The 23,537-nt window shown below is 49.8% G+C and overlaps 1 protein-coding gene across 2 annotated transcripts in view; it reads left to right on the top strand.

Moving 5' to 3' along the window:
- The window catches only part of LOC310689188 (SCO-spondin-like), a 179,159-nt gene that overhangs the window by 82,266 nt on the left and 73,356 nt on the right, over window positions 1-23,537 (top strand). For both annotated transcript variants that reach the window (XM_083466452.1, XM_083466451.1), the window contains exons 42-59: window positions 466-596; window positions 3,012-3,153; window positions 4,011-4,175; window positions 4,942-5,125; window positions 6,966-7,020; window positions 7,958-8,009; window positions 8,830-8,950; window positions 10,191-10,413; window positions 11,327-11,468; window positions 13,442-13,744; window positions 14,298-14,444; window positions 15,687-15,857; window positions 16,943-17,107; window positions 18,209-18,388; window positions 18,955-19,077; window positions 19,206-19,335; window positions 20,754-20,879; window positions 22,993-23,084. In XM_083466452.1, coding sequence (XP_083322578.1) covers window positions 466-596; window positions 3,012-3,153; window positions 4,011-4,175; window positions 4,942-5,125; window positions 6,966-7,020; window positions 7,958-8,009; window positions 8,830-8,950; window positions 10,191-10,413; window positions 11,327-11,468; window positions 13,442-13,744; window positions 14,298-14,444; window positions 15,687-15,857; window positions 16,943-17,107; window positions 18,209-18,388; window positions 18,955-19,077; window positions 19,206-19,335; window positions 20,754-20,879; window positions 22,993-23,084 — 2,652 coding nt within the window. The remainder of the gene's footprint in view (window positions 1-465; window positions 597-3,011; window positions 3,154-4,010; window positions 4,176-4,941; window positions 5,126-6,965; window positions 7,021-7,957; window positions 8,010-8,829; window positions 8,951-10,190; window positions 10,414-11,326; window positions 11,469-13,441; window positions 13,745-14,297; window positions 14,445-15,686; window positions 15,858-16,942; window positions 17,108-18,208; window positions 18,389-18,954; window positions 19,078-19,205; window positions 19,336-20,753; window positions 20,880-22,992; window positions 23,085-23,537) is intronic.

Here is a 23,537-nt window from a genome sequence, read left to right as displayed (position 1 = left end):
TTCTAGAGACTAGACAATGAGTCTTTGTAAATTGTGTTTCTAAAGGAACTTTTGTTCTTGCCAAATGCCAATGTGTTTGCATTAAGTTTGTTATGAATAAAAAATCCTTTTAAGTTAGAGCTTAATATGTAATTATTTCACTATTAATATACTACTTCTTAATTGTATTTCCATTCAACAATTAGCCTGCTCCCTAAAATATCACCGGTTTACTCCTTTCTATATATAGGGTGCCTACATTCTGCATGGACTGGTTGCATGGCGGCATGCGGCTGCAGCCTGCAGTGCCGCCCAGTTGACTGTAGGTCAAGCTGTTGTGCCTGTTTTCTAATATCAAAGAGTGCATGTAGACTGGTGGTCAGGCAGCGTAGACTAAGAGCATGAGTCTTATGCCTACTGATTGATTTCATGTAACACATAATTTATTTACTTTGATCTCATTATAAAATGGCCTTTCCTCCTCAGGGGTGGTGGTGCAGGGGGCCGGATCCTCTGACGCCTACGTGACCAGCTTCTTCCTGCGGTTCAGCCTGGACGGCGTGAGGTGGCACGACTACCACGAGGCCTCTTCCATGGGCACCGTGCCCGACCTAAAGGTGCGAGACCCACGTGGTCTATCTCATTTATTTATTCCCCAAGGAACTCCAGGTGGCGCCCATGGCCACTTCTCTCCCTCCTCACTTCCTCCCCGCAACAACAGCCTTGTGAGGTGGGCTGGGCTGAGAGGCAGCCACTCGGCCCAGTGATCTTCATGGCCGAGTGGAGATTTGAACCCTGGTCTCTAACCTAGTCCGACGCTCTAACCCCTGGCTCGAGAGGGAGGAACAAAGTCCCTAAAGCACTGCAGGGCTAGGATCATGGGCCCACAGGGCAGCTTTTGCCAACCTGGTGCCCTCCAGATGTTTTGGGAGGCAGCTGCCGTCAGCCCGAGTCAGCGCACGCTGGCAGGAGTTGTAGTTTGGAACGCCTGGAGGGCACCAGGTTGGCAAAGGCTGCTTTCGGGATTTTGTGCATCTATATCTAAGACAGTTGATAATAATAATAATAATTTATTACTTATACCCCGCCCATCTGGCTGGGCCTCCCCAGCCACTCTGGGCGGCTTCCATAAAAACCAAAAATACAGTAAAATATCACACGTTAAAAACTTCCCTGAACAGGGCTGCCTTAAGATGTCTTCTGAATGTCAGGTAGTTGTTTATCGCTTTGACATCTGCTGGAAGGGCATTCCACAGGGCGGGCGCCACTACCGAGAAGGCCCTCTGCCTGGTTCCCTGTAGCTTCGCTTCTCGCAATGAGGGAACCGCCAGAAGGCCCTCGGCACTGGACCTCAGCGTCCGGGCAGAATGATGGGGGTGGAGACGCTCCTTCAGGTATACTGGACCGAGGCCGTTTAGGGCTTTAAAGGTCAGCACCAACACTTGGAATTGTGCTCGGAAACGTACTGGGAGCCAATGTAGGTCTTTCAAGACCGGTGTTATATGGTCTCGGCGGCCACTCCCAGTCACCAATCTAGCTGCCGCATTCTGGATTAGTTGTAGTTTCCGAGTCACCTTCAAAGGTAGCCCCACGTAGAGCGCATTGCAGTAGTCCAAGCGGGAGATAACTAGAGCATGCACCACTCTGGCAAGACAGTCCGCAGGCAAGTAGGGTCTCAGCCTGCGTACCAGATGGAGCTGGTAGACAGCCGCCCTGGACACAGATTTGACCTGTGCCTCCATGGACAGCTGTGAGTCCAAAATGACTCCCAGGCTGCGCACCTGGTCCTTCAGGGGCACAGCTACCCCATTCAGGACCAGGGAATCCTCCACACCTGCCCACCTCCTGTCCCCCCAAAACAGTACATCTGTCTTGTCTGGATTCAACCTCAATCTGTTAGCCGCCACCCATCTTATGTTGATCTTATGGGTTTAGTTGGGAAACAGCTGTAGGACATCTGTATCGCTTAGAATCATGGAATCATAGTTGGAAGGGACCCAAGGGTCATCTAGTCCAACCCGCTGCAGTTTCGGAATCTCAGCTTAAGCAGGACTTTTGGAGGAAGAGAGAAGAACTAGCCCCGCTGTACATCGGGGAGGGCTGTGTGGAGAGAGTCTCTTCCTTTAAATTCCTAGGAGTTTATCTCAGGGAAGACCTTAATTGGAAAATCAATACAACCCAGGTGGTTATGAAAGCCTAACAGAGACTCCATCTCCTCAGAGTATTGCGGAAGAAAAATGTCAATCAACATTTGATGATCTCCTTCTACCGGTCTGCAATAGAAAGTGTCCTTTCCTACTGCATCACGGTGTGGGACGCTGGTTTGACATCAACGGATAGGAAGTGCCTACAGAGGGTGGGGAATACAGCACAAGATATTATGGGCTGTCCCGTGAATCCGCTGGATGAAATAGCGGAAGAACGTTGCCTCAGGAGAGTGAGGAAAACTCAGGGATGATTCACACCCTGGCCGGCACTTTCTTGATCTCCTGCCCTCGGGCAGAAGATATAGAAGCAGGATTAGTCGCACCAACAGGGTGAAGAACAGCTTCTATCTGTGGGCTGTTAGGCTGCTGAGTGAAAAGATAACAACAGGGCAACTGACTTTCGGGTTTGGTGGGTAAACGAGGGGAATTAAGACTAAGAGAGCTGAGGAGTGGGGGGTGCTCGTGTAATCTCACTGTATACAAATTGTACAAGTGACAATAAAGTATTTCAATTTCAATTTCAAAAGAAAGAGAAGGAAGGAAGGAAGGAAGGAAGGAAGGGAAACCGATGCTCATAAGAAATGTGCTTAAATATAGCCAGGGTAGTAAGGTGCTCAGACCACGGCTGAAAAGGTGGTGGCTCCATATATGTTTTTGATGACAAGGTGCTTCGTAACATTGGTATTAATACTTTATTGAAAAGTTTTTAATTATAAAGAAATAAAGCGAGACAAAGAAAAAGAGGAGGTATATCATTCAATCGGTGCTTTGTAAAGTTGAATGAGTTCTGACGATGGGGCCTTTGGTCTCTTCCCCTTCCTCTAGCTCTTCCAAGGGAACTCCGACGACTCGACGCCCGTGGTCAGGACCTTCCAGCGCATGGTGCGCGCCCGGCATGTCCGGATCCTTCCCCGCGACTTCCACAATGGGATCTTCCTCCGCGTGGAGCTGCTGGGCTGTGGGAAAGGTAGGATGGCAAGATTGGTGAGACTATCAGTGGTGGGTGACTAATAATAATAATAATAATAATAATAATAATAATAATAATAATAATATCTTATTTCTACCCCGCCCATCTGGCTGGGTCTCCCCAACCACTCTGGGCGGCTTCCAACAGAAGGTTAAAAATACATTAAAACATCAGTCGTTTAAAACTTCCCTAAACAGGGCTGCCTTCAGATGTCTTCTAAAAGTTAGATGGTTGTTTATTTCCTTGACATCTGATGGGAGTGTGTTCCACAGGGCGGGTGCCATTACTGAGAAGGCCCTCTGCTTGGTTCCCTGTAACCTCATTTCTTGCAGTGAGGGAACCGCCAGAAGGCCCTCGGAGCTGGACCTCAGTGTCTGGGCTGAACGGTGGGGGTGGAGATGCTCCTTCAGATATACTGGGCCTTTGAGGCCGTTTAGGGCTTTCAAGGTCAGCACCAACACTTTGAATTGTGCTCGGAAACGTACTGGGAGCCAATGTAGGTCTTTCAAGACTGGTGTTATATGGTCTCGGAGGCCACTCCCAGTCACCAGTCTAGCTGCCACATTCTGGATTAGTTGTAGTTTCCGGGTCACCTTCAAAGGTAGCCCCACGCAGGAGATAACTAGAGCAGGCACCCCCAAACTCAGCCCTTCAGATATTTTGGGACTGCAGTTCCCATCATCCCTGACCACTGGTCCTGTTAGCTAGGGATGATGGGAGTTGTAGTCCCCAAACATCTGGAAGGCCGAGTTTGAGGATGCCTGAACTAGAGCACGCACCACCCTGGCAATTGGGCGCTGCTGTTCCTTCTGTCTAAACCCTTGAACTCCCCCACCCTCCTCTCCCCCTTTCAGTGTCCCCAGAGCCTCCCGGGACCCCAACGGTGCCACCCACCGCCAGGCCTTGCTGGACCGGGGAGTTCCAGTGCCAGAACGGGCGCTGCGTCCCCGCTGGGCCCCATGGGGCCATTTGCGATGGATTCAACGACTGCGGGGACTTCTCAGACGAGAGGCACTGCGGTGAGTAGTGGGCAGAGACCCCTTAAGAAGCACATAAAACCAAGCAATCCGTCTAATATATTGCATGCAGTTCCGGTTGCCTCCGCTCAAAAAGGAGATTGCAGAATTGGGAAAGGTTCAGACTTTGGTAATCTTCCGTAATATGGCCAAAATCTGGCGCCCCCAAATGTCCCTTCTCTCTCTCTCTCTCTTTGCATTTTAATATTTTTAATAAGTTTTATATAACAAGTTTAAATTCAAACATATCATTCACCTCCTCATTTAGGAGTCTCTGAATCCCTTGACTTCCCTCTGCCATTCCATGATTACCATTATCAGTCTTTCTTTTCATCTGCTTATCGTATTTTCTCTAATTTGTTTTAAGAACAGTAATCCATTTTTCCACAGTTTTGCGTGATCAGAAGCATTACTCAAATCCTGCCAAAGTTTTTCGTTGTTTACAGTGTTCTCTTAAATACATTATAATCCCCCCCCCGTTTCTTCTTAAAATCAAGCAGATCCCAAGTTTCAAAGATAATGTTGCTTCCTTACTGCTAGTCTTTGCCAACTTCTGACAGCTGTCAGTTCAGTCGGTCAGCCTAAACTTTGCCTCACCCTTCGTGAGTTGCAAGCTTGCAGAAAGAAAGCTTTCCTTTTCTTACAGGCTTGGTTACGTTGGGGTACGTTTTAGCAGGCTGGGTTACTTTTCTACACAGAGTTGGGGTTCGTAATCAATTCTGTTCGATCCTTCCTTCACCGGATCTGTGCTGTGGGTTCCCTTTGGCAGGAGTCGGCCCGTCTCCAGAGCCCTCCATCCCAGGGGGCTGCTTGCCCTCCCAGTTCCGCTGCGCCACGTCGGGGGTCTGCATCCCAGCATCCCAGAGGTGCGATGGGGTCACCGACTGCCCAGACGCCGACGATGAGCTCGGCTGTGTGCCCGAAAGCGGAGCGCCCTCGGCTGGGACCAGCAGGTAATGCATGGGGGGGACCTCTCCTTTAGAGCCTGCCCCCCAGCCTGGTATATGGGCTGCGGGTTTGGCGAGATAACTCAGTCGGTGGAGCATGAGATTCTTCATCTCAGGGCTGTGGGTTCAAGCCCCGTGTCGGGCAAAAGATTCCTGTGTTGCAGGAAGTTGGGTTAGATGACCCTGATGGGATGTTTCCAAGGGAATGGGGGCGATTCGCAGGCCCCCACTGGCCGGTAGCCGGGTGAACTCCGGTCCTTGGAACAGCATCAAACAGCCACCTGCAGCTTCAGAACTCTTCAGAAGCTGGAGCACCTTCTAATCAGCAGAGTAATTAACTCTTTGCAACGGAAGATGTTATGTACTGAGTTGAATAGGATCCTAAATGCAGCAGTCTGATTGGTCCTAGAACAATAGGATCCAGAATGCAGCAGTCTGATTGGTCCGCAGGAGCCACCCAATCCGGCTCCAGGTGGAAGTGAATCCGCAGCGTGATTGGCCTACAGGAGAATCCCGGAATTAGCTAATCACCTGGGGCCCATTGTGTAAATAATGTATATAAAGCAGACATTTCGGGGGAAATTCCATTCCTCACTACTATGAGCTGAATAAAGAGCGTGAAATCCACACTCAACTCTGAGTATATTTCAGAAGGGCGGACAGAGGCATATGTAAAGCATATTTACAAGCAGTTTATTCAGCGTAGATCAAGACAAAGAAAACATGTCTGCTCTCCTTCATGTCTAAGAGCAGGAAGAACACTAAGCCAAAGCAACACACAAACAGAAGTTCCCAGCAAGCTGTGCTGGAATGTAAACAGACATGTGACATACAACAATCCACAAATCTGTTCCTCTTAGGGTGGAATGGAACATCAATACCCTAACAGCAGTTGTACGATTCTACAGAGCTAAACTGGGGAACTCTCTGCTACAGGAGACAGCCATGGCTGCCAACCTGGATGGCTTTAAAAGAGGAACAGGCAAATTCGTGGAGGAGGAGAGGCCTGGCAAAGGCAGCAAGCCAGAATGGCCCTGCTCTGCTTCCACAGTCAGAGGCAAAAAAAATTAAAATCCTTCCAGTAGCTCCTTAGAGACCAACTAAGTTTGTTATCTGTATGAGCTCCCGTGTGCATGCACACTTCTTCAGATACGGTATCTGAAGTGTGCTATCTGAAGAAGTGTGCATGCACACAAAAGCTCATACCGATAACAAACTTAGTTGGTCTCTAAGGTGCTACTGGAAGGAATTTTTTTATTTTGTTTTGACTACGGCAGACGAATACGGCTACCTACCTGTAAACAGTCAGAAGCAGCAATTCTTCTGAGTACCACTTCCTGAAAACCACAGGAGGCAAGAGGGCTCTTTGGCTCGGAGTTTCCCATTAGCACATGTGGCGCTGTGGGTTAAACCACAGAGCCTAGGACTTGCCGATCCGAAGGTTGGAGGTTCAAATCCCCAAGACGGGGTGAGCTCCCGTTGTTCAGTCCCTACTCCTGCCAATCTAGCAGTTTGAAAGCACGCCAAAGTGCAGGTAGATAAATGGGTACCGCTCTGGTGGGAAGGTAAACGGCGTTTCTGTGCGCTGCTCTGGTTCGCCAGAAGCAGCATAGTCCTGCTGGCCACATGACCCGGAAGCTGTACGCCGGCCAATAAAGTGAGATGAGTGCCGCAACCCCAGAGTCGGCCACGACTGGACCTAATGGTCAGGGGTCCCTTTACCTTTACTAGGCAGGCTTGGCTAAGCAATAATTGACTCTAGAGAGACATTCCTCCACCAACGATTGCAGTTTGAGAGCTTTTGTGGGGAACCCCTTAGCAAAAGTCCTTGCAATATTTATTTCAGCTCTTGGACCTCCGAAAAACAGCCGACGAAGCCTTCCGTGCCCCACGCAACTCAGGTGAGAGTGCCAAGGGGAATTGAGGCAGGATGGGCCGGTGTGTGTGTCTGTGTGGCTAAGAACTCGAGTTTCCAGGAGGGAGGGAGCCGAGGACAAGTGGTTCAAGTGACAGGCGAGGCCTGGTGGGGACTGGGTTCAAATCCCCACTCAGCCAAGAAGCTTGTGGGCTGGGCTGGGCTGGAGCTACTTACCCTTCCCTTTCCTTTCCCTTTTCTCTTTTTTAAACTTCCATATTCATTCATCTGTTTATTTATCTTTCATTTGCTTGCACAATCTTCAGCATTTCTTTTCTTTTTTAAAAATATTTTTCATTGGTTTTACATATAATCACATTACGTAACATCACACCCCCTTGTTTTATCTCTTTGGCTCAACTGATCCTCACGGCTTCCCTCCCTCCCGTCTGACGGTTCACAGAATTAAACTTTGCATCTTTACATTCCTATCCTTCACTTCCTATCCTTGTTATGCCATCACCTAAAATATGATATTACTCAACCTGGATAAGTAGCAATTTCACCTTACAGATCTTCAGATAACCCTGCTAATGGTGTTAATTGCTTCCAGTTGTCTTTCAAATATGAATTTGTTCCAGTCCTTTTGGAATTCCTGGTCTCGCTGGTTCTTCCTGTCAGTTTCGCCAGTTCTGCAAAGTCCATCAGCTTCACCTGCCACTCTTCTAACTCCTGTTGCTTCCATCTCTGGCCTAACAAAACTCTTGCCGCAGTTGTTGCATATAAGAACAAATTTTTATCACGTCTCGGTGTCCCTCGGTTACCCTTTTCCAGCCTTCCTCTCAGGGCTGTGGTGCAGTTAAAACCAGGGAGCCAAGTAACAGCCCCGTCAGCTCCCTGGAAGGAGGAGAACTGGAAGGGCAATTCCCGTTTATCCAAACTGGCTAGCAGAAGGTGACTCTCTTTTCTCTCCATCCTTGCAGGTGTCCCCCAGCAGATGGCCGCTTCCTGAAGGTCTCACCTTCCCCCAGCCAGGTAAAGCGCATCTCTTCCCAGACGGGGGGGGGGGGGGGCTTGGTCCCAGCCTTCTCCAAGATCTGCACCCGTCACCTTTCATTGCTCCATGTTGATGGGATAGCCCAGTGGGTAGAGCACGAGACTGCATTTTAAATTGCATTTTAACCTGTATTTTAAATTGGTTTTTATTATGTTTTTACTGTAATTTTACTGGTGTTAGCTGCCCTGAGCCTGGCTCTGGCCGGAGAGGGCGGGGTATAAAATAAAATTTATTTTTATTATTATTAATGATTCTGAGTTGTCACAAGATAGACTGTTATTGGCGACAGTGATTGATTTTTCTTGTAAATGACTTACCGTACATCTGTGGCAGTGAAGGTTTGTGCGGGTTTGGAAAGTGGTTGTATGTAAATACGCCATAAATTTCCTCTGTCCTGCTTTCGTTGATCAGAAGGTGTGAAAATATTTCGCATGCAGTATTCGCTGCTGAATTTTACCGTTGCCGCCTCTAGCGGGTTGTGCAAACTGCTGCCCTGAGCAATGGTTTTCATTTATTTATGGGGCAGGGTTAGGGGGCACCGGGGAAGAGCTTGTGGTACCGAGCGAGTAGGAGCACCAAAACGTTTGGAAACCTCGGATACAGCAGAACTAACACCGGCCTCCCTCGAGAGGCTGTTGTGCCGATTTCTAAGCTGACGCGTGTTGTGATGTGCACTGAGATCCATGGGCAAAGGGCGGCATATTAGTGTAATAAAATAAAAATAAAACTGGCTTTGCAAATCCTCGGAAGCGAAGCTGGGGGCGCCTCTTACTGGATTTGTGCACCCTCTCGACGCAGGTTCCTGCAGCGAAGCCCTCGGTCTGGAAGACGGGCGAATCCACCACCAGCAGCTGAGCGCCTCGTCCTACCAGGATGGGAACCCACCAGACGCCGGGCGCCTCAACATCATGCCCAACATGTAGGTTTGGGGGTCCAAGTCAGCTTCCTGGAGTCAGGGACAGATGGGGGGGGAGCTCAGAGAGCGTTGGTGTGAGGGTACCATGGTGGGTTTGCATTGCAGAAGGAAGGAAGGGGCCAGACAATTCGATGGTGATAAAAGAAAGTGCATAGTTAATCTCTGGAACTCCCTGCTGCAGGAGAAAGGGACGGCCACCCACTTGGATGGGTTTATGATTTTTTAAAAATAATTTTTATTTTCATTGCAAAGTTACAACAAAAATAACAAACATAAAATCCTAAAAAACAAATAAACCAACAAAAATAAAGCAAAACAAACAGAAACCAAAAAAAGGAAAAAAACCACACCTAAAAAAAACCCCATGCCATCATATTAATCTTTACATACATATACACATATTGACTTCCTTCCTCTCTTTTGAGACCTCAAAAATTTTAATCTTTCTGAATTGTTGTGTCTAATGTAAATTACCTCTATCTTTGCACCTTTCACACCGCTTTTCAATTTCTTTAACGCTGCAAAGCTTCATTCGTTACATACGATATACTTACTCCAGAACAATGTTTTTTCATATATTCTTTAACACAATCCCATTCTTTTGCTAATTTTTGGTCCGATTGTCCCCTTGAGAATGCTGTGAATCTTGCCAAATTTATATATTCACAAAGTTTAATTTGCCGTTCTTTTATTGATGGGATTTCCCCCCCTTTCCAGTTTTTTGCTATGAGCATCCTGGCAGCTGCTGTTGCCTAAAGGGCTACTTTCCTTTGATTGCCAGGAACATCTTTTGTAATTATACCTAAAAGGAATGCCTCCCGTTTTTTACCAAAATATATTTTAAACATTCTTTTGATTTCTTAATTTATTTCATTCCAAAATTGTTTAACAGGTCGGCATTCCCACCACATGTGAAACATTGTTCCTATTACTTTCAAGATGATTATTGTCATTTATTATTCTTATTTATTAAATTGGTAGGCTGCCCGTCAGCTGTAGACGTCAGGGCATAAAAATACAAGATGAAAACCACAAAATATGTTAAATCCTCTTTAAAAGGGGATTAGACGAATTCCTGGAGGAGGAGGAGAGGGCTGAGGAACTTGTGACTATTAATGTTTAAAAAATGGGCAATGGGAAAAATTTATGTGGTGCCGCCCCTTCTCTTGATGCCCTTGGCAGCTGCTTATTTTGCTGAATGGTTAATAGGCCAAACCTTGATGCTTCTCCTCCCCCCCCCCAGGCAGAACATGGCCCCCGGGTGGAGCCCGGGCCCCTCGGACCCCGACCCCTATTTCCAGGTGGACTTCCTTCAGCCCACGTTCCTCACTGCCGTGGTCACGCAAGGCGGGGGGCCCTCCCGGGGCTACGTCTCCCGTTACCGCCTGGTCTACAGCAACGACGGGGTCAACTTTCGGGATTACGCCCGATCTGGATACGGCCCCAGCACTTCCCTGCGGGCCCAGGTACCACCTCTGCCCTTGCCTTTCGTCCTGCCTGGCACAGGGTCCTCCTGAGCGGGTGCTGAGGACAGGCTCCCCCACTTCCCAGGAGATCTCCCAGGGCTCCCAAAAGAAGGCAGAGCTGCTCAGTGGGTTGGTGTGGGAAGGGATCTCCAAGGTTCATCTAGTCCACCCCCACCCCCCACAACACAGGAATCCCAGCTAAAGGCCCCCTGACAGACGACCCGCTTACTAAGCACTCATCCTGCTCAGCTTGCACCAAGAAGACATGGGAATCAGATTATATCCTGCTCTACTTTATCTTCTGCTCTGTTTACGAAGCAGTTGTGTTAATTGCATCTATCAATCTATTTATTGCCCCTACCCTTCCTTCAACATTTAAATACAACTTACAGTCACTGAAAATACAGTGGGTCCTAAGACATATAGCTATGGTGCTAATATCACAGAATGGTAGAGCTGTAGAGCTGGAAGGGACCCACAGAGTCATCTAGTCCACCCCAAAAAAAAACACTAAAAGAGGATTAAAATTACCATAGCTTTCTAAGCATCCAGGGAGGCTTGTCTAAACAAGAATGCTTTGAGCGGGTGCCTGTTTGATCTCAAGAGGCAGGGAGTTCCAAGGGGCAGGGGCTGCCACACTGAATGACCAAGTCCTAAAAAATGTGGAACGGGGATTATGGGCTGTCAGTAGCTGTGCCAATTCTGCCCATCAATGCTTACCTGGAGCAACGCCGAACTCGATGGCACCTAATTTTGAGTTGACATACTTTTAGAAGGCCTTGGCAGAGTTCCACCAAAGCCCTCTAACCCTTTTCCAGTAAAAACAATTGGGAGGGGAATAGTCATGCCTTCCCGTTCTTCGCCTCGCTCTTGCCCTCTGCTGCCTCGGCTTACGCTTCTCAACTTCCCACAGGTTCTGGAGGGCAATTTCAACAGCGCCACGGCAGTGCGCCAGGAGCTGCGCCCACCCATCTTGGCCCGCATCCTTCGCCTTGTGCCCACGGAGTTTCGCGGGAGCCCCTCCTTGCGCATGGAGGTGATCGGCTGCCCCTGGAGTGAGTTTGGGGGGACTGGCGGGGGCACCTGGAGGCTTCTTCCAGGGGAAGGTGGTCGGCTGATGGGTCCTCTCTTCCAGAGTCTATGCCAGCCTCGGACAACCTGGCACCCTCCAGATGCTTTTGATCGCGGTTAAACTGTGGAACTCCCTCCCACAAAAGACAATGATGGCCCAGGTGGTTTGAAAAGAGGAACGGACAAATTCCTTGTGGAGGAGAGGGCTATGGAAGGCTGCTATCCATTGCTCCTGTCCTTGGGCATGGAAGATAGAGGGTTGGGAATAGAGGAAGGCCGAGGCTGGCACAGGGCAAGGTTTTCTCCAGGAAAACAGTGCCCCCCTGTCTTTGCAAGGGAGACTGGACGGGAGGCTGCTTTGAGTACAGTGGAACCTCGGTTTTCTAATGTCTCCGTTGACATACATTTCGGTTTTTGAATGCCGACACCCCGGAAGTAAATGCTTCTGTTTTTGAATGATTCCGTTCCTGAGCAGCTTCCGAGGCACGTTCTTCATTTCCCCCCACTGACTTTGCAGCCAGCCTTTGAACCTCAGTTTTTGAACTTTTCAGAATCCAAAACGGTCTTCCATTCGGAAACCGAGGTTCCACTCCACCTTGGTTTTCAAATGTCTCTGTTGACGAAAGTTTCAGTTTTCGAATGCCATAAAACCTGGAAGTACCGTATTTTTCGCTCCATAAGACACACTTTTTCCCTCCTAAAAAGCAAGGGGAAATGTGTGTGCATCTTATGGAGCGAATGCAGAGGGGGGCAGTCGGGAAAAGCCCCCCAAGAGCTGCACACAAGCTCCGTGCGCCTCTTGCGGGCTTTTCCTCAGGAGGGAGAAGGGACTGACTGGCCACATCAGTTCCTTCTCCCACCTCGTAGAAAAGCCCACAGGAACCGCACACCCTCTAAAGAGTGCACAGCTTTTGCGAGCTTTTTCAGGAGGTGAGGGAATTCCCCCACCTCGTAGAAAAGCCAGTAGAAGCCGTGCACACTTTAAAGAGCAAAGGGGAGCCTTCATCCCGCTGCCCTGCGGAGGCTTCACACGGCTATCCCTGGTCCGGGATAGTTGCTCTCCCTTTACAGAGCCGGGTGGAGTGTGTGTGTGGCTCTTGGGGGCTTTTCCCCGAGGAGGGAGATGGGTAGCCCGTGCCCTTCTCCCTCCTCGGGGAAAAGCTCCCAAGAGCCACACACACACACTCCACGCGGCTCGTGAAAGGGAGCGCTGAGCAGAACCTGGGATGCATACAGGCTCTGCTCAGCGCTCCCTTTAAATAATATTTTTTTTCTTGAATTCCCCCTCTAGAAACTAGGTGCGCCTTATGATCAGGTGCGCCTTATGGAGCAAAAGATACAGTAAATGCTTCCGTTTTTGAATACACCTCAGAAGTCAAATGTATATGTTATTTTTCTCAACTTTCTCTATTAAATTTGCAGACCGCCCTTTGTGCCTCGGTTTTTGAACGTTTCGGAACTCGAAAAGTCTTCCGGAATAGATTATGGTTGAAAACCGAGGTACCACAATTACTCCGTTTGAGGGAGGCACTGCAAAACCTACAGATTTTCCTGCAAAACCATTACAAAACTTTGGTATGGCTTTGGAGTGAATCGGATGTTGGATTTCCATGTGTTAACCACGAACCCCGGTTTGATGTATCTATTACTTGGGGGGCTCCTTGGTTTTGCTGTTTTTGCTTTCACTATTTTTTTGCCTTTTTGCTTTGTAGTTTACCTTGCGAGCCGCCCTGCGGTCTTCTGATGAAGGGCGGTTTGTCAATCAAACACACAAACAAACAAGCAAACAGATAAAAATAAAACATTTGGGGGGCGCTGCAAAACACGGGGTTCATGCTGCACAACGCTGCCAAGCAGCTGCAAAGCTTTGGCACCGGTTTGGACCCCAAATTCTGGGGTTTGTAGTTCATGAGGCCGGACACTCAAGCTTCTCCCATGCTTCTTTCCAACCCCACAGCTGGTGTGACCTCTACGGTCACTGGCACAAGACCCCCTGCCCCAGAGACAGCATCGCCCCCGCAGTGGCTCACCAGGCTGCCAAGTGCATCGCAGGAGTCCCAGCGCCCTGGAGGAGCAACCGGCGTCCCGGAATCGCCCCGGATCCGGCCCTCCAATGAGCCTCCTGCCTCGCCTTCCTGGTCCCCATCCTGGCCATTGGGATCCACTTTGCCCAGACTCGCGACTGGTACCCCTGGCACGATGGTGCTGCCGGCGTCCCAAACCTTTCCGTACCTGCCAGGCCTGCGAACCACACTGTCCGGTAAGCAGGGCTGCCGTCTCCAAAGGGGGCGGCAGGGGGATGTGTCTGGGGCTGATCTTGCTCAGGGAGCATTTGGAACGCTCTGTAGGGTTCTGGTCGCCTCACCTGAAAGAGGAGATTGTAGAGTTGGAAAAGGTTCAGAGGAGGCCAAACTTACGGACTATGCAGAAATGGCAAACCTTACTGGGAGAATAAGAAATCAAGATGACAAACTTTTTAGAAAAGGATGGGAATGGTTTATTGAATATTTACAGATAAATTGTAAACGGATTAAAAAAACACTGGCAGTATTATATTTTTGGGGGGGATTTATGGGGGGAAATGAGGTTGATATGTTTTTGATAAATTAGGTTGAAATGTTAATAATAATAATAATAATAATAATAATAATAATAATAATAAGCCCTGTGGTTGGATCCTGTGGCCCATTTGGTCCAGCTTGCTGCTCTCATGAGGCCATCCTGGGAAACCCGCACGCAGGATCCGAGCCCCAGAGCAACTGGAAGTCAGTCCCCCTGCCAGCCCCTGATAAGGTGCTGTTTTCCTCTGACAGCGCTGACTCGAACTCCCAGCCCCGGGCTTCCCAGAATCCTCTGCACCCAGGGGCAGTTCGCCTGTGAAGTCTTCGGCTGCGTTGAGGCCGCCTTTGTTTGCGACGGCCAAGAAGACTGTCTGGATGGTTCGGACGAGATGCACTGCGGTGAGTTTTGCTACCTGCCGCTCCCTTTGCCAAGAGGCGAGAAACTCCGGGGATCCAAAGCGCAGACGCAGCTCCGGTTTCCGTGGAACGGAGTCCAATGTGGTGCTTTTAATTTGCACATATATCCAACCTGGGATCACAGGTACTCTGTGGGTGCCAGGGAAGATCTCAAGGGTGCCATTGCACCCATGCACAGAGGCTGGCGGCAATGGCCATTAACCAAAAGTTCAGGGGTTGGTGGTTCTCCCCCAGGGATGCTTTTGCCGTCTGTCAAGTCACCCAATGGGCTTCAGGAACAAGTGTGCCAGGGAATGGTCTGAATCAGAGGATTGGAGAAGGCATTCTCAGGCAGATCAGCTCCTCTCTGAAGAGGAGGAGGAGGCAGGGGCGTACAAAGGGGAGGCGGAGGGGGCGGGCTGCCCTGAGCACAACCCAGGGGGGGTGGCAAGATGGCCCGCTGCCTCCCCCCAGCTGTAGAGTGGTGGACGGCACGCATGCAGTCAGTGTGGGTGCCACATCTGCCCGGCGTCCATACGGGCTGCTGCTTGCATGGCAACCGTATGGACATCTGTACGGGCTGGCGCTCACATGCGGCGTCTGTGCAGGCTGGCAATCGTGTGGCAACCGTACCAGCTGCTGCACAGGCACAATCTGTACCAGCTGTCACATGTGCGCAGTCCGTACGGATGTCGCGCATGCGTCACTGGGTGGTTCACCCCGCCCCTCGGCGTCCTGACCCGGGTGACAGAGAGGGTTCCTCCACTACTGGGAGGAGGAGGAAGACACCCCCCCCCCATTTCCAGCAGTTTCAGGAACAGAGAGAGACACAGACACTGAGCTGTTTTGAGAGGAGTTGCCTAGTTACGAGATAATGGGAAGAGAGACAGAAGGGAGGGAGCAGCCAGCAGAGGCGTCATTAGAGAGTGTGGGGAATCTTCCCTCCCCAAGAACTAGGAGGTCTTCCTGTATTAAAGAACAAAGACTAGAGAGGAGAAGGAACTTCCCATTGGTGCCCAAGATGTTTCTGGGGATGGAAAGGGGAGGATTTAGAGTAGTCAACCACTCTCCTTGTGGAGAGATGTGGATTTTTGCTTGTAACCAGGTAACAAAAAGGACTACAAAATATAAACTGCTCTTTAATTCTTGCCAGTGAAGTTACGCCTGACAAAGTGGGACTCGGCGCCTGGTCTCCCTGGTTCTAGTCCGACGCTCTAACCATTGCATTGCACCTCCCCCCCACAGGTGGTCCCACTGCTCCCGCCACCCCCGCCACCACCCTGCTGCCCCCACTGGGCCCTCCCAGCGTCTGCTCTGCCAAGCAGTTCACCTGTGGCAGCGGGGAATGCCTGGCGCTGGAGCGGCGCTGCGATCTCCGCCTGGATTGCCAGGATGGGTCCGACGAGGCCAACTGTGGTATGTCAGATTGGGGCAGATAGTCGCTCCCCTCACCCCCCCCATTCTGCACGAGAGCAGGGATGGGCAAATGAGGGCATGGCTCGGCCATACTCTGCCCCCCCTTCCCTGAGGGTTTTTGCCTGGCTGGACTGTGTCCCTGAAGGCGGAGAATGCCTCTCGCTTGCCTGGATGGAAGGTGAGCGGGGAGTCCGTGGCAGAGAGAAGTCAAGCATCCGAGGCAGAAGCTGGTGAAGAGTCACAGGTGTCCCCTCCTCCTGCTGTGACAAGCTCCCCAGAACCAAGAGAGGCATGAAAAGGGCGGAGGAGAGGTTTGCCACACTCAGGCACGGTCTCTGATTGCTTGGAAAAAACCCTGGATAGGAGGGGACTTAGGGGAGGCAGGGACTTTCAGTCTCAGCAACTGATCCATGGGGCCAGACCTACTGGGGTTGAGCTGTTGTGCTCATGAGTCCTGACAGTCAGTCAATCAATCAATCAATCAATCAATCAATCATTTTATTTGTATGCCGCTTTCTCAAAGTTAAAACTATGTTCAAGGCAGCTTACAACATAACTACAAACATAAAAGCAGTTATAAATAATAATAAAGGAAGCTTCAAAAAGTGCACAACCCAACTGAACAATTATATTACCACATTAATCCAAAATGAAGATACAAAAAATTAGTATCAACAGCCACAACAAAACCCCCTCAACAGTGCCCCAACCCATTTCTGCATGTCATTTTTGACAGTCCACCAAGACTGTGCAGATTGTGTTCTTGCTAATAAAGAGCTAAATTGCACAGTGTGGTTTCCTGCCAGCTCGCTCCTGACACCTGCCACGTGTCAAATTTAAACCTGTGGCTCCTCCCACTTCTGCCTCTGGCTCCACCCACCACTGGCCATGTGGCCCCTGGAAGGTTGTCCAGCATGGAATGCGGCCCTTGGGCGATGAAATCTCACACACCTCCGTCCTAAAGAAAAGGGCACCAGCTCAGATCAAGGTTAGGATGTTTCGCTGCAAATGGAGGAAGTTTCTCTCCTGGCCTTTGCCGGAACTATAGTTCTGGTCCAATCCTGCCTCTCTCCCTTCTCTGGCAGCGGACTGCATCATGTCCCCGTGGACCACCTGGAGTGAATGCAGTCGGTCGTGCGGGCTGGGGGTGACCTTCCGGCGCCGGGACTTGCTCCGCAACGCCCTGCCTGGGGGCCAGTGCGACCGCGATGAGTTTGACAGCCGCTCCTGCTTCCTGCGGGCCTGCCCAGGTAGGGCCTTCTCCCCACTTACCTGGGAGCAGTGGGTTCCTGGACAAGCGAGGCTCAAAAGGCTCCCTCCGCTTCTCATCGTCTCTGCAGATGCCCGGCCTGAAGGAGAACCCTTTGGGCAAGGAGTTGAATTTTGCAAGTGCTGAAAATTTCAAACAGAAACTTATTCATATAGAATCGGTGCCAACCAGATGCCCCCAAAGTGAAACTCGCAAGCAGGATTCGAGCCCCAAAACCCTCTCAAGCCTTCTCAGGCCTGAAGCCCTTCATAAAAACATGGAATTATGGAATTGTAGGGTTGGAAAGGACCCTGAGCGTCATCCAGTCCAACCCCCTTGCAATGCAGGAATATGCAGCTGGATGAAACCTGCAAGCTTTGTGTTATCAGCACCACGTGCTAACCAGCTGAGCTACCAACTGATTTATCTTTTTTGCATGCTGCTTTGAGGCTGTTTAGTTTGCAATCTAGTGGCGTATACGTTTTATGAAAGATGCAGAGTTTATTTCATAAAACGAATACACCACTAGATTACAAACTAAACAGCCTCAAAACAGTTTACGGGGGGCGGGGCAATAAATCAAATGTTAGCAGTAAGGAAAATTAACAGCAAAAATTAAGGCATTCAAAAAGTTAAAATAGAGGCTGAAAACAGGATTGAAAACAGGATTGAAACTTGCCTGAAGAATAACATATTTAGCAGGCGCAGAAAAGAGTGCAATGAAGGCATCTCTGCCTGATGTCAAGAGGCAGGGAGTTCCAAAGGACAGGTGCTGCCGCATTAAAAGATCAAGTTCTTGCAAATGCAGAACGGGTATTACGCGTCACCTGTGCCAATTTCTTACAACAACCTTGTGAGGTGGGCTAAAGCAAAGAGCTTGCAGGCTTCACGTGTAGCATTTTGCTTAAAATGTTCATTTTGCCAGACTCTTAAAAACGCATCTTTCATTCATAGTCGACGAAATCATTTAAACCGGCTCCCCGTTGTTAATTCCAAAAAGGCACGGGAAGGTTGGCATGACAAAATACTGCCTTAAGATACAGGGGTCCAATTCTGTGGTTGCATGACGAGCTCAGTCGCGTGGCTCTTTCTCTCCACCCAGTTAATGGCGCCTGGGCATCCTGGGGCGAATGGTCGGACTGCGACGCCGAGTGCCGCGGCGGAGTGCGGAGCCGCACCAGGACCTGCGCCGACCCCCCGCCCAAGAACGGGGGGCAGCCTTGCCCGGGGGACGCCGTGCAGATGGAAACCTGCAACCAGCAGCCCTGCGGAGACGCCCGGGGTAAGTGCTGGCTGCATTTGGGAGACAGGGAGGGTCAGAAAAGAAAGGTGGGCCAGTGATGGAGCAGTGGTGGCCTGAGATGGGGGAAGGATGAGCCTGGGGGGTGGCAGGAATATTAGGAAACCAAACAGAAACAGTGAACAATTTGGGGAGAAAAGAACAGAGAGGTTTTGTCTTTCTTTACATCTGGCCTTGTACGTACCAGAGAAGCCTTCAACCAAACACACAGAGGAAAAACTCCCTCAGAAATGCACAGCCAATCAGGGCCCTGGGCCGCCTCGCTTGAGATCATGCCACTCTGCCTGGTTGCTAAGCAACTCCTTCTCCACCCTCTATAGCGGAGTTACTGATTTAACCCTTGAGTTACAAACTGAATAATCCCTGGACTGACAACATGGGGCAGATGGGCAGGAGCTATAGGCTCTTCTGGATTGCCTTGTGAATTAGGGGAGGGAAGGGAAGGAGAGGAAGACTGGATGGCTGCAATCCCTGCCCCCTCCACCCACTAAGCTTCGCTTCCCTTTTCCCGCGCCCCGACCTCCTCCTCTCGCCTGTTCCCTCTGCAGACTGCGGGCCAGACATGGTCTACGTGCAAGCCGGGCACTGCGAGCGAGGCCTCGTGGCTCCCTGTCCCCAAACGTGCCGCCAGCTGAGCCTGAAGACGAGTTGCCCCAGCAGCTGCGTGGAGGGTGAGCATGTTTTCCCCGGGGCTAGGAGGGGGGCACCACGTTCCCGATCCCTTCCTAGCCTAGAAAAGGGGCTCCTTCTATCCCTGCCCCCTGCTCTGACCTCCAGCCCCCTCTGTCTCCCCTCCCAGGCTGCCGCTGCCCCCCGGGGCTCTTCCTGCAGGACGGGGGCTGCGTGAACGTCAGCCAGTGCCACTGCTTCTTCGATCACGAGCGTCGCATCCCGGGGGAGATGTTCCTGAGGGACAACTGCAGCCAGTGGTGAGCCGGGGACGGGGTCCCTCTGGTGCCCCACGCTTCTCCTCCTCTTCCTCTGGCAGGGCTCTGAAGAGTGTAGGGCACAGTCAGGCGACCAGGGGAGCAACCCGGGAGAGGGAACCGGCAATTTATAATAATAAATAATAATAATAATATTTTATTTATACCCCGCCCTCCCCAGCTAGAGCCAGGCTCAGGGCGGCTAACACCAATAAAAGTACAGTAAAAACATAATAAGAAAAAAAACCCAATTTAAAATACAGGTTCATTTTAAAATAGCTGATAAATCAAGACCATAAGGGGAAGGATACATAAGGATCAGACTGAGTCCAAACCAAAGGCCAGGCGGAACAGCTCTGTCTTGCAGGCCCTGTGGAAAGATGTCAAGTCCCGCAGGGCCCTGGTCTCTTATGACAGAGCGTTCCGCCACATCGGGGCCAGTACTGAAAAGGCCCTGGTCCTAGTTGAGGCCAGTCTAACCTGTAGCCCAGGATCTCCAAGATGTTTTTGTTTGAAGACCGCAAGGTCCTCTGCAGGGCATACCAGGATAGGCGGTCCTGTAGGTACGAGGGTCCTGGGCTGCAGAGGGCTTTAAAGGTCAAAGCCAGCACCTTGAACCTGACCCTGGACTCCACTGGGAGCCCGGCCACCCACAAGGCAGGAGTCTGAGTGTCAGGCTTCAGGGAATCTGACCCCCCTGCCTCACGGCAGGCTGCCAGAAATGGAAAGACAAGAAGCTCTTACCAAGGTCTTTTATTCAATATTCACAGAGATGTAGCAGTGCCATCTCTTGGATAATGGCGTTGCTCTGAGTAAAGTCCCACCTCCTCTGTCTCTCCTATTATACGTCATCCCTGCGTTGGCTGATCTGTGCTTTCTGCCTCTGAGCTTTCTGTTCTCCTACTTTCGATGCCTGCCGGGTTCTGGGAGAGGGGGGTTCTGGCATGCTTTCTAAAGACACTAAGTCTTTCCGCTGTCTCTCCCCTGGTGCTTCTTCGACTTCTTCCTGCTCATCTCCCAATATTTCCCAGCTTCTCCCCTCTGCAGCCTCGGAACTGTGACCTTCTGCAAACCGCTGTTCTAAATCTATACTGTCTCCCCCTTTTCTGGGAAGTGCAGGAGGAGGGGGCGGTCTCCACCATTCCTCCTCAGTCCAGTCCCTGACACTGAAGAGGAGCGAGCAGTCTGAAGCGGAGGAAGGCACACGGGATTGGGCGGAGGAAGAAGGGATGGTTCAGGCGAGGGACAAGTCAGTAGATTGCCCACCTTCCCCTGCTCCACTGCCTCCTAGTACCAGGAGGGGTGTGAAAAGGGTAGAGCAATGATGGCGTCTGTGCGGGAGAAGTCTCGGGTGGTTATGGGGTCCAGATTCAGTCCTGATGAGCTTTTGTCCTCCGCCTCCTTCCCGCTCCCACCACCAGCGTCTGCCTGGAAGGCGCCGTGACCTGCGACTCAGTTTCCTGCCCCGTGAAGTGTGGCTGGTCGGCTTGGTCTCCGTGGAGCCCTTGCGGAAGGAGCTGTGGGGTCGGCATGCAGCAGAGATTCAGGTGAAGGAGGGCAGCGTCCACCTGTGGGCGGGATGTGGCTGTTGGGATACTGCTGGAGAGACGGGGGCATCAGGCAGGTCCCCAGCTGGCTCCAGCCACCGGCCAACAGCCGGGCGATCACCGGTCTCCCTTGGAACAGCATCAGTCAGCGACACGAGCCTCAGATACGTTTAGAGACCCGTGGACGCTCTGTCAGCAAAGTGAATAAATCTTCTCACAGCAGAAGAGGCGGACAGAGAAATGTGTAAGCATATTTACAGCATTTATTCAGCATAGTTCAGGAACAAAGGAAAACATGTCTGCTTCCCTTCGTCTCCAGCAAAATAGCTGTAACACAAAAGCTATATACAAGCGGAAGTTCCCAGCAAGTGCTGGAAGTAAACAGGCATGTGACACACAACAGCCTGTTCCTTTTTAAGGTGGAACGGAATTATATCCTAACAGTGGCCTCTTGAGGCAGGTTTTTTTTATCCGGCCCTCCCAAGGAAGGTTGTGATCAAAATGTGGGGGTTTTTTTGTTTTCTCTCCCGACTCATCCCACTGGAGTAGGTGATGCGAATTAGTCATTGAAATTGCTTTTTTATTTAAGATCGCAGGGCAGGTCACAGCATAAAAATACAAGATAAAAAGAAAATACATAAAAAGAAAACAAAATTTAAAAAACACACCCAGTAACCCGCCCCCCAACACATTTAAAAGGGCATGGATGTCAATCAGCCTGCTTGAAGAAACCCTGGAAGATAGCTCTCTAATCTCCAACCTGTTTAAAAACCGACAACCAAAGAGAGACCACCACTTTTCAGTGGAGTCTGTTCCGCTGTTGAAGAGCTCTTACCACCAGAAAGATCTTCCCAATGTTTAGACCTGTGGGTATAGGGCAGTATATAAATTCAATTAATAACAACAGCAGCAATAATGGTTGGAATTTCCTTCCTTGTCATCTGAAGCCATCGCTTTGGACCCTGCCCTCTGGAGCAGCAGGAAACAAGCTTGCTGCATTTGCCATGTGATGACAGCCCTTCTGATATTTGAAGAAATTTATTACAATTATAAATGTAACACACGTATTAGTCGTAGTCACCATGTGTTTTCTTGATTTTTTTTTAAAATGAATGGATGGAACTGTCGTTGAAATTCTGCTCAATACTGATCCAGATTAGATTCCGATTTATAGTTAGCAGAGTAAAATCTTAAACACATTGCAGGATTCCCAAAAGTAGACCGGAGGGAATTTTATTTCATGCAGCAGAGCTTTACTGCTACTGAAGGCAGAGGAGCATCGTGGTCACAAATCCAATACATTCAGGATTGGCCCTGTCCATAAGAAATCCAGTTGCAGCAGACATAACTTAAACTCACAGTAATTTATAATAAGTCGAAACCTTAACACTAAGCACACCACATACAGAACACCACACCAGAAAGAAAGAGAGATACAAAAGAGTGGAACCCGGGCTCCTTCTGGCATTATTATAGTCAGCCAGGGGCGAAGGAAGGCGTTGTGACACCCGGAGCAGGCATCACTACGTAGGGCACATGTGCGGTGTTTCGTTGTTCTGTATGGGACAATGACAATAAAGATTATCGTATTGTAACCAGTTTAAGGCAGCTGTACTCAGCTTCTCTGAAGAAATAACCCAAACATCATGAACCTTCTGCTTACTTCTTTCACAGAAAGAGGCTTCCAGAACCCTCTTGAATTAAGTAGAATAGGAAAGATCTCTGCACATCAGATCAATACTTACTGCACTAGGAAATGCAAACGGACAGGAAAAGCAGTCCTTTCCCCAGTAATATGTTATACAAGTCCTCTTCTAGGATAGCTCAGTCAGTAGAGCAGGAGACTCTTAATCTCAGGGTTGTGGGTTCGAGCCCCACAAGGGGCAAAATATTCCTGCATTGCAGGCGGCTGGCCTGGACTCTACAATTCTATGCTTCTAAGTCGCTTAGAGATACTTGATTTATTAACTCTATACGTTTTGTTAAATAAATGAATAAGAGAAAAGGAATTGTGGCATCCTTCAGGGGTCCATCCGTCTGGATGGGTGCAGAGACAGAGCTTCACCCTCTCTTCCCTGTCCCTAACTTATGTACCACCCTGCCTCTTTTGCAGGTCTCCCTCCAACCCGGCTGCTGCCAATGGCGGTGCCCCGTGCCAAGGCGATGCCCAGGAGGTCCGCGAATGCCACACCGTCTGCATCTCAGGTAAGGGGTCCCGACAAGGAAGAGGTACGTCACTTTCATGAAATAAGTAAATCCATAAAGTAAAGCCTTGGGAGTCTGGAGGAGAAGCTCCACTCCTCTGGTCAGCTCTCAAGCGAGTCTTTTGTTCAGGGAGTGGTTTTGCACTCTTCTTTTTAATATAATGCTTTATTGATATTCAAAAAAGCACAACAAACAAATGTATGAAACAACCAATTGAGAATACAAGAAAAATATCAGTATTTGCTAATTCATATCACCATACATTCTTCTTAAAAAAATTCCTATGACTTCCCACCACCCCATGGATTTACAATATTACTTATCTGATACACAGTTAATCTCTATTTTCTTTTTACTAATATTTGTCAATATTATATTACATATATTTATCCTAATACAGAAGTCATTCAAATGCTGTCACTGACATTATAATGCTGTAATAATCCTCATGGG

Source organism: Podarcis liolepis, assembly GCF_965112155.1.
Source record: "Podarcis liolepis genome assembly, chromosome: 12".
Classification (NCBI taxonomy): domain Eukaryota; kingdom Metazoa; phylum Chordata; class Lepidosauria; order Squamata; family Lacertidae; genus Podarcis; species Podarcis liolepis.
This window is presented reverse-complemented; position numbering and strand designations above follow the sequence as displayed.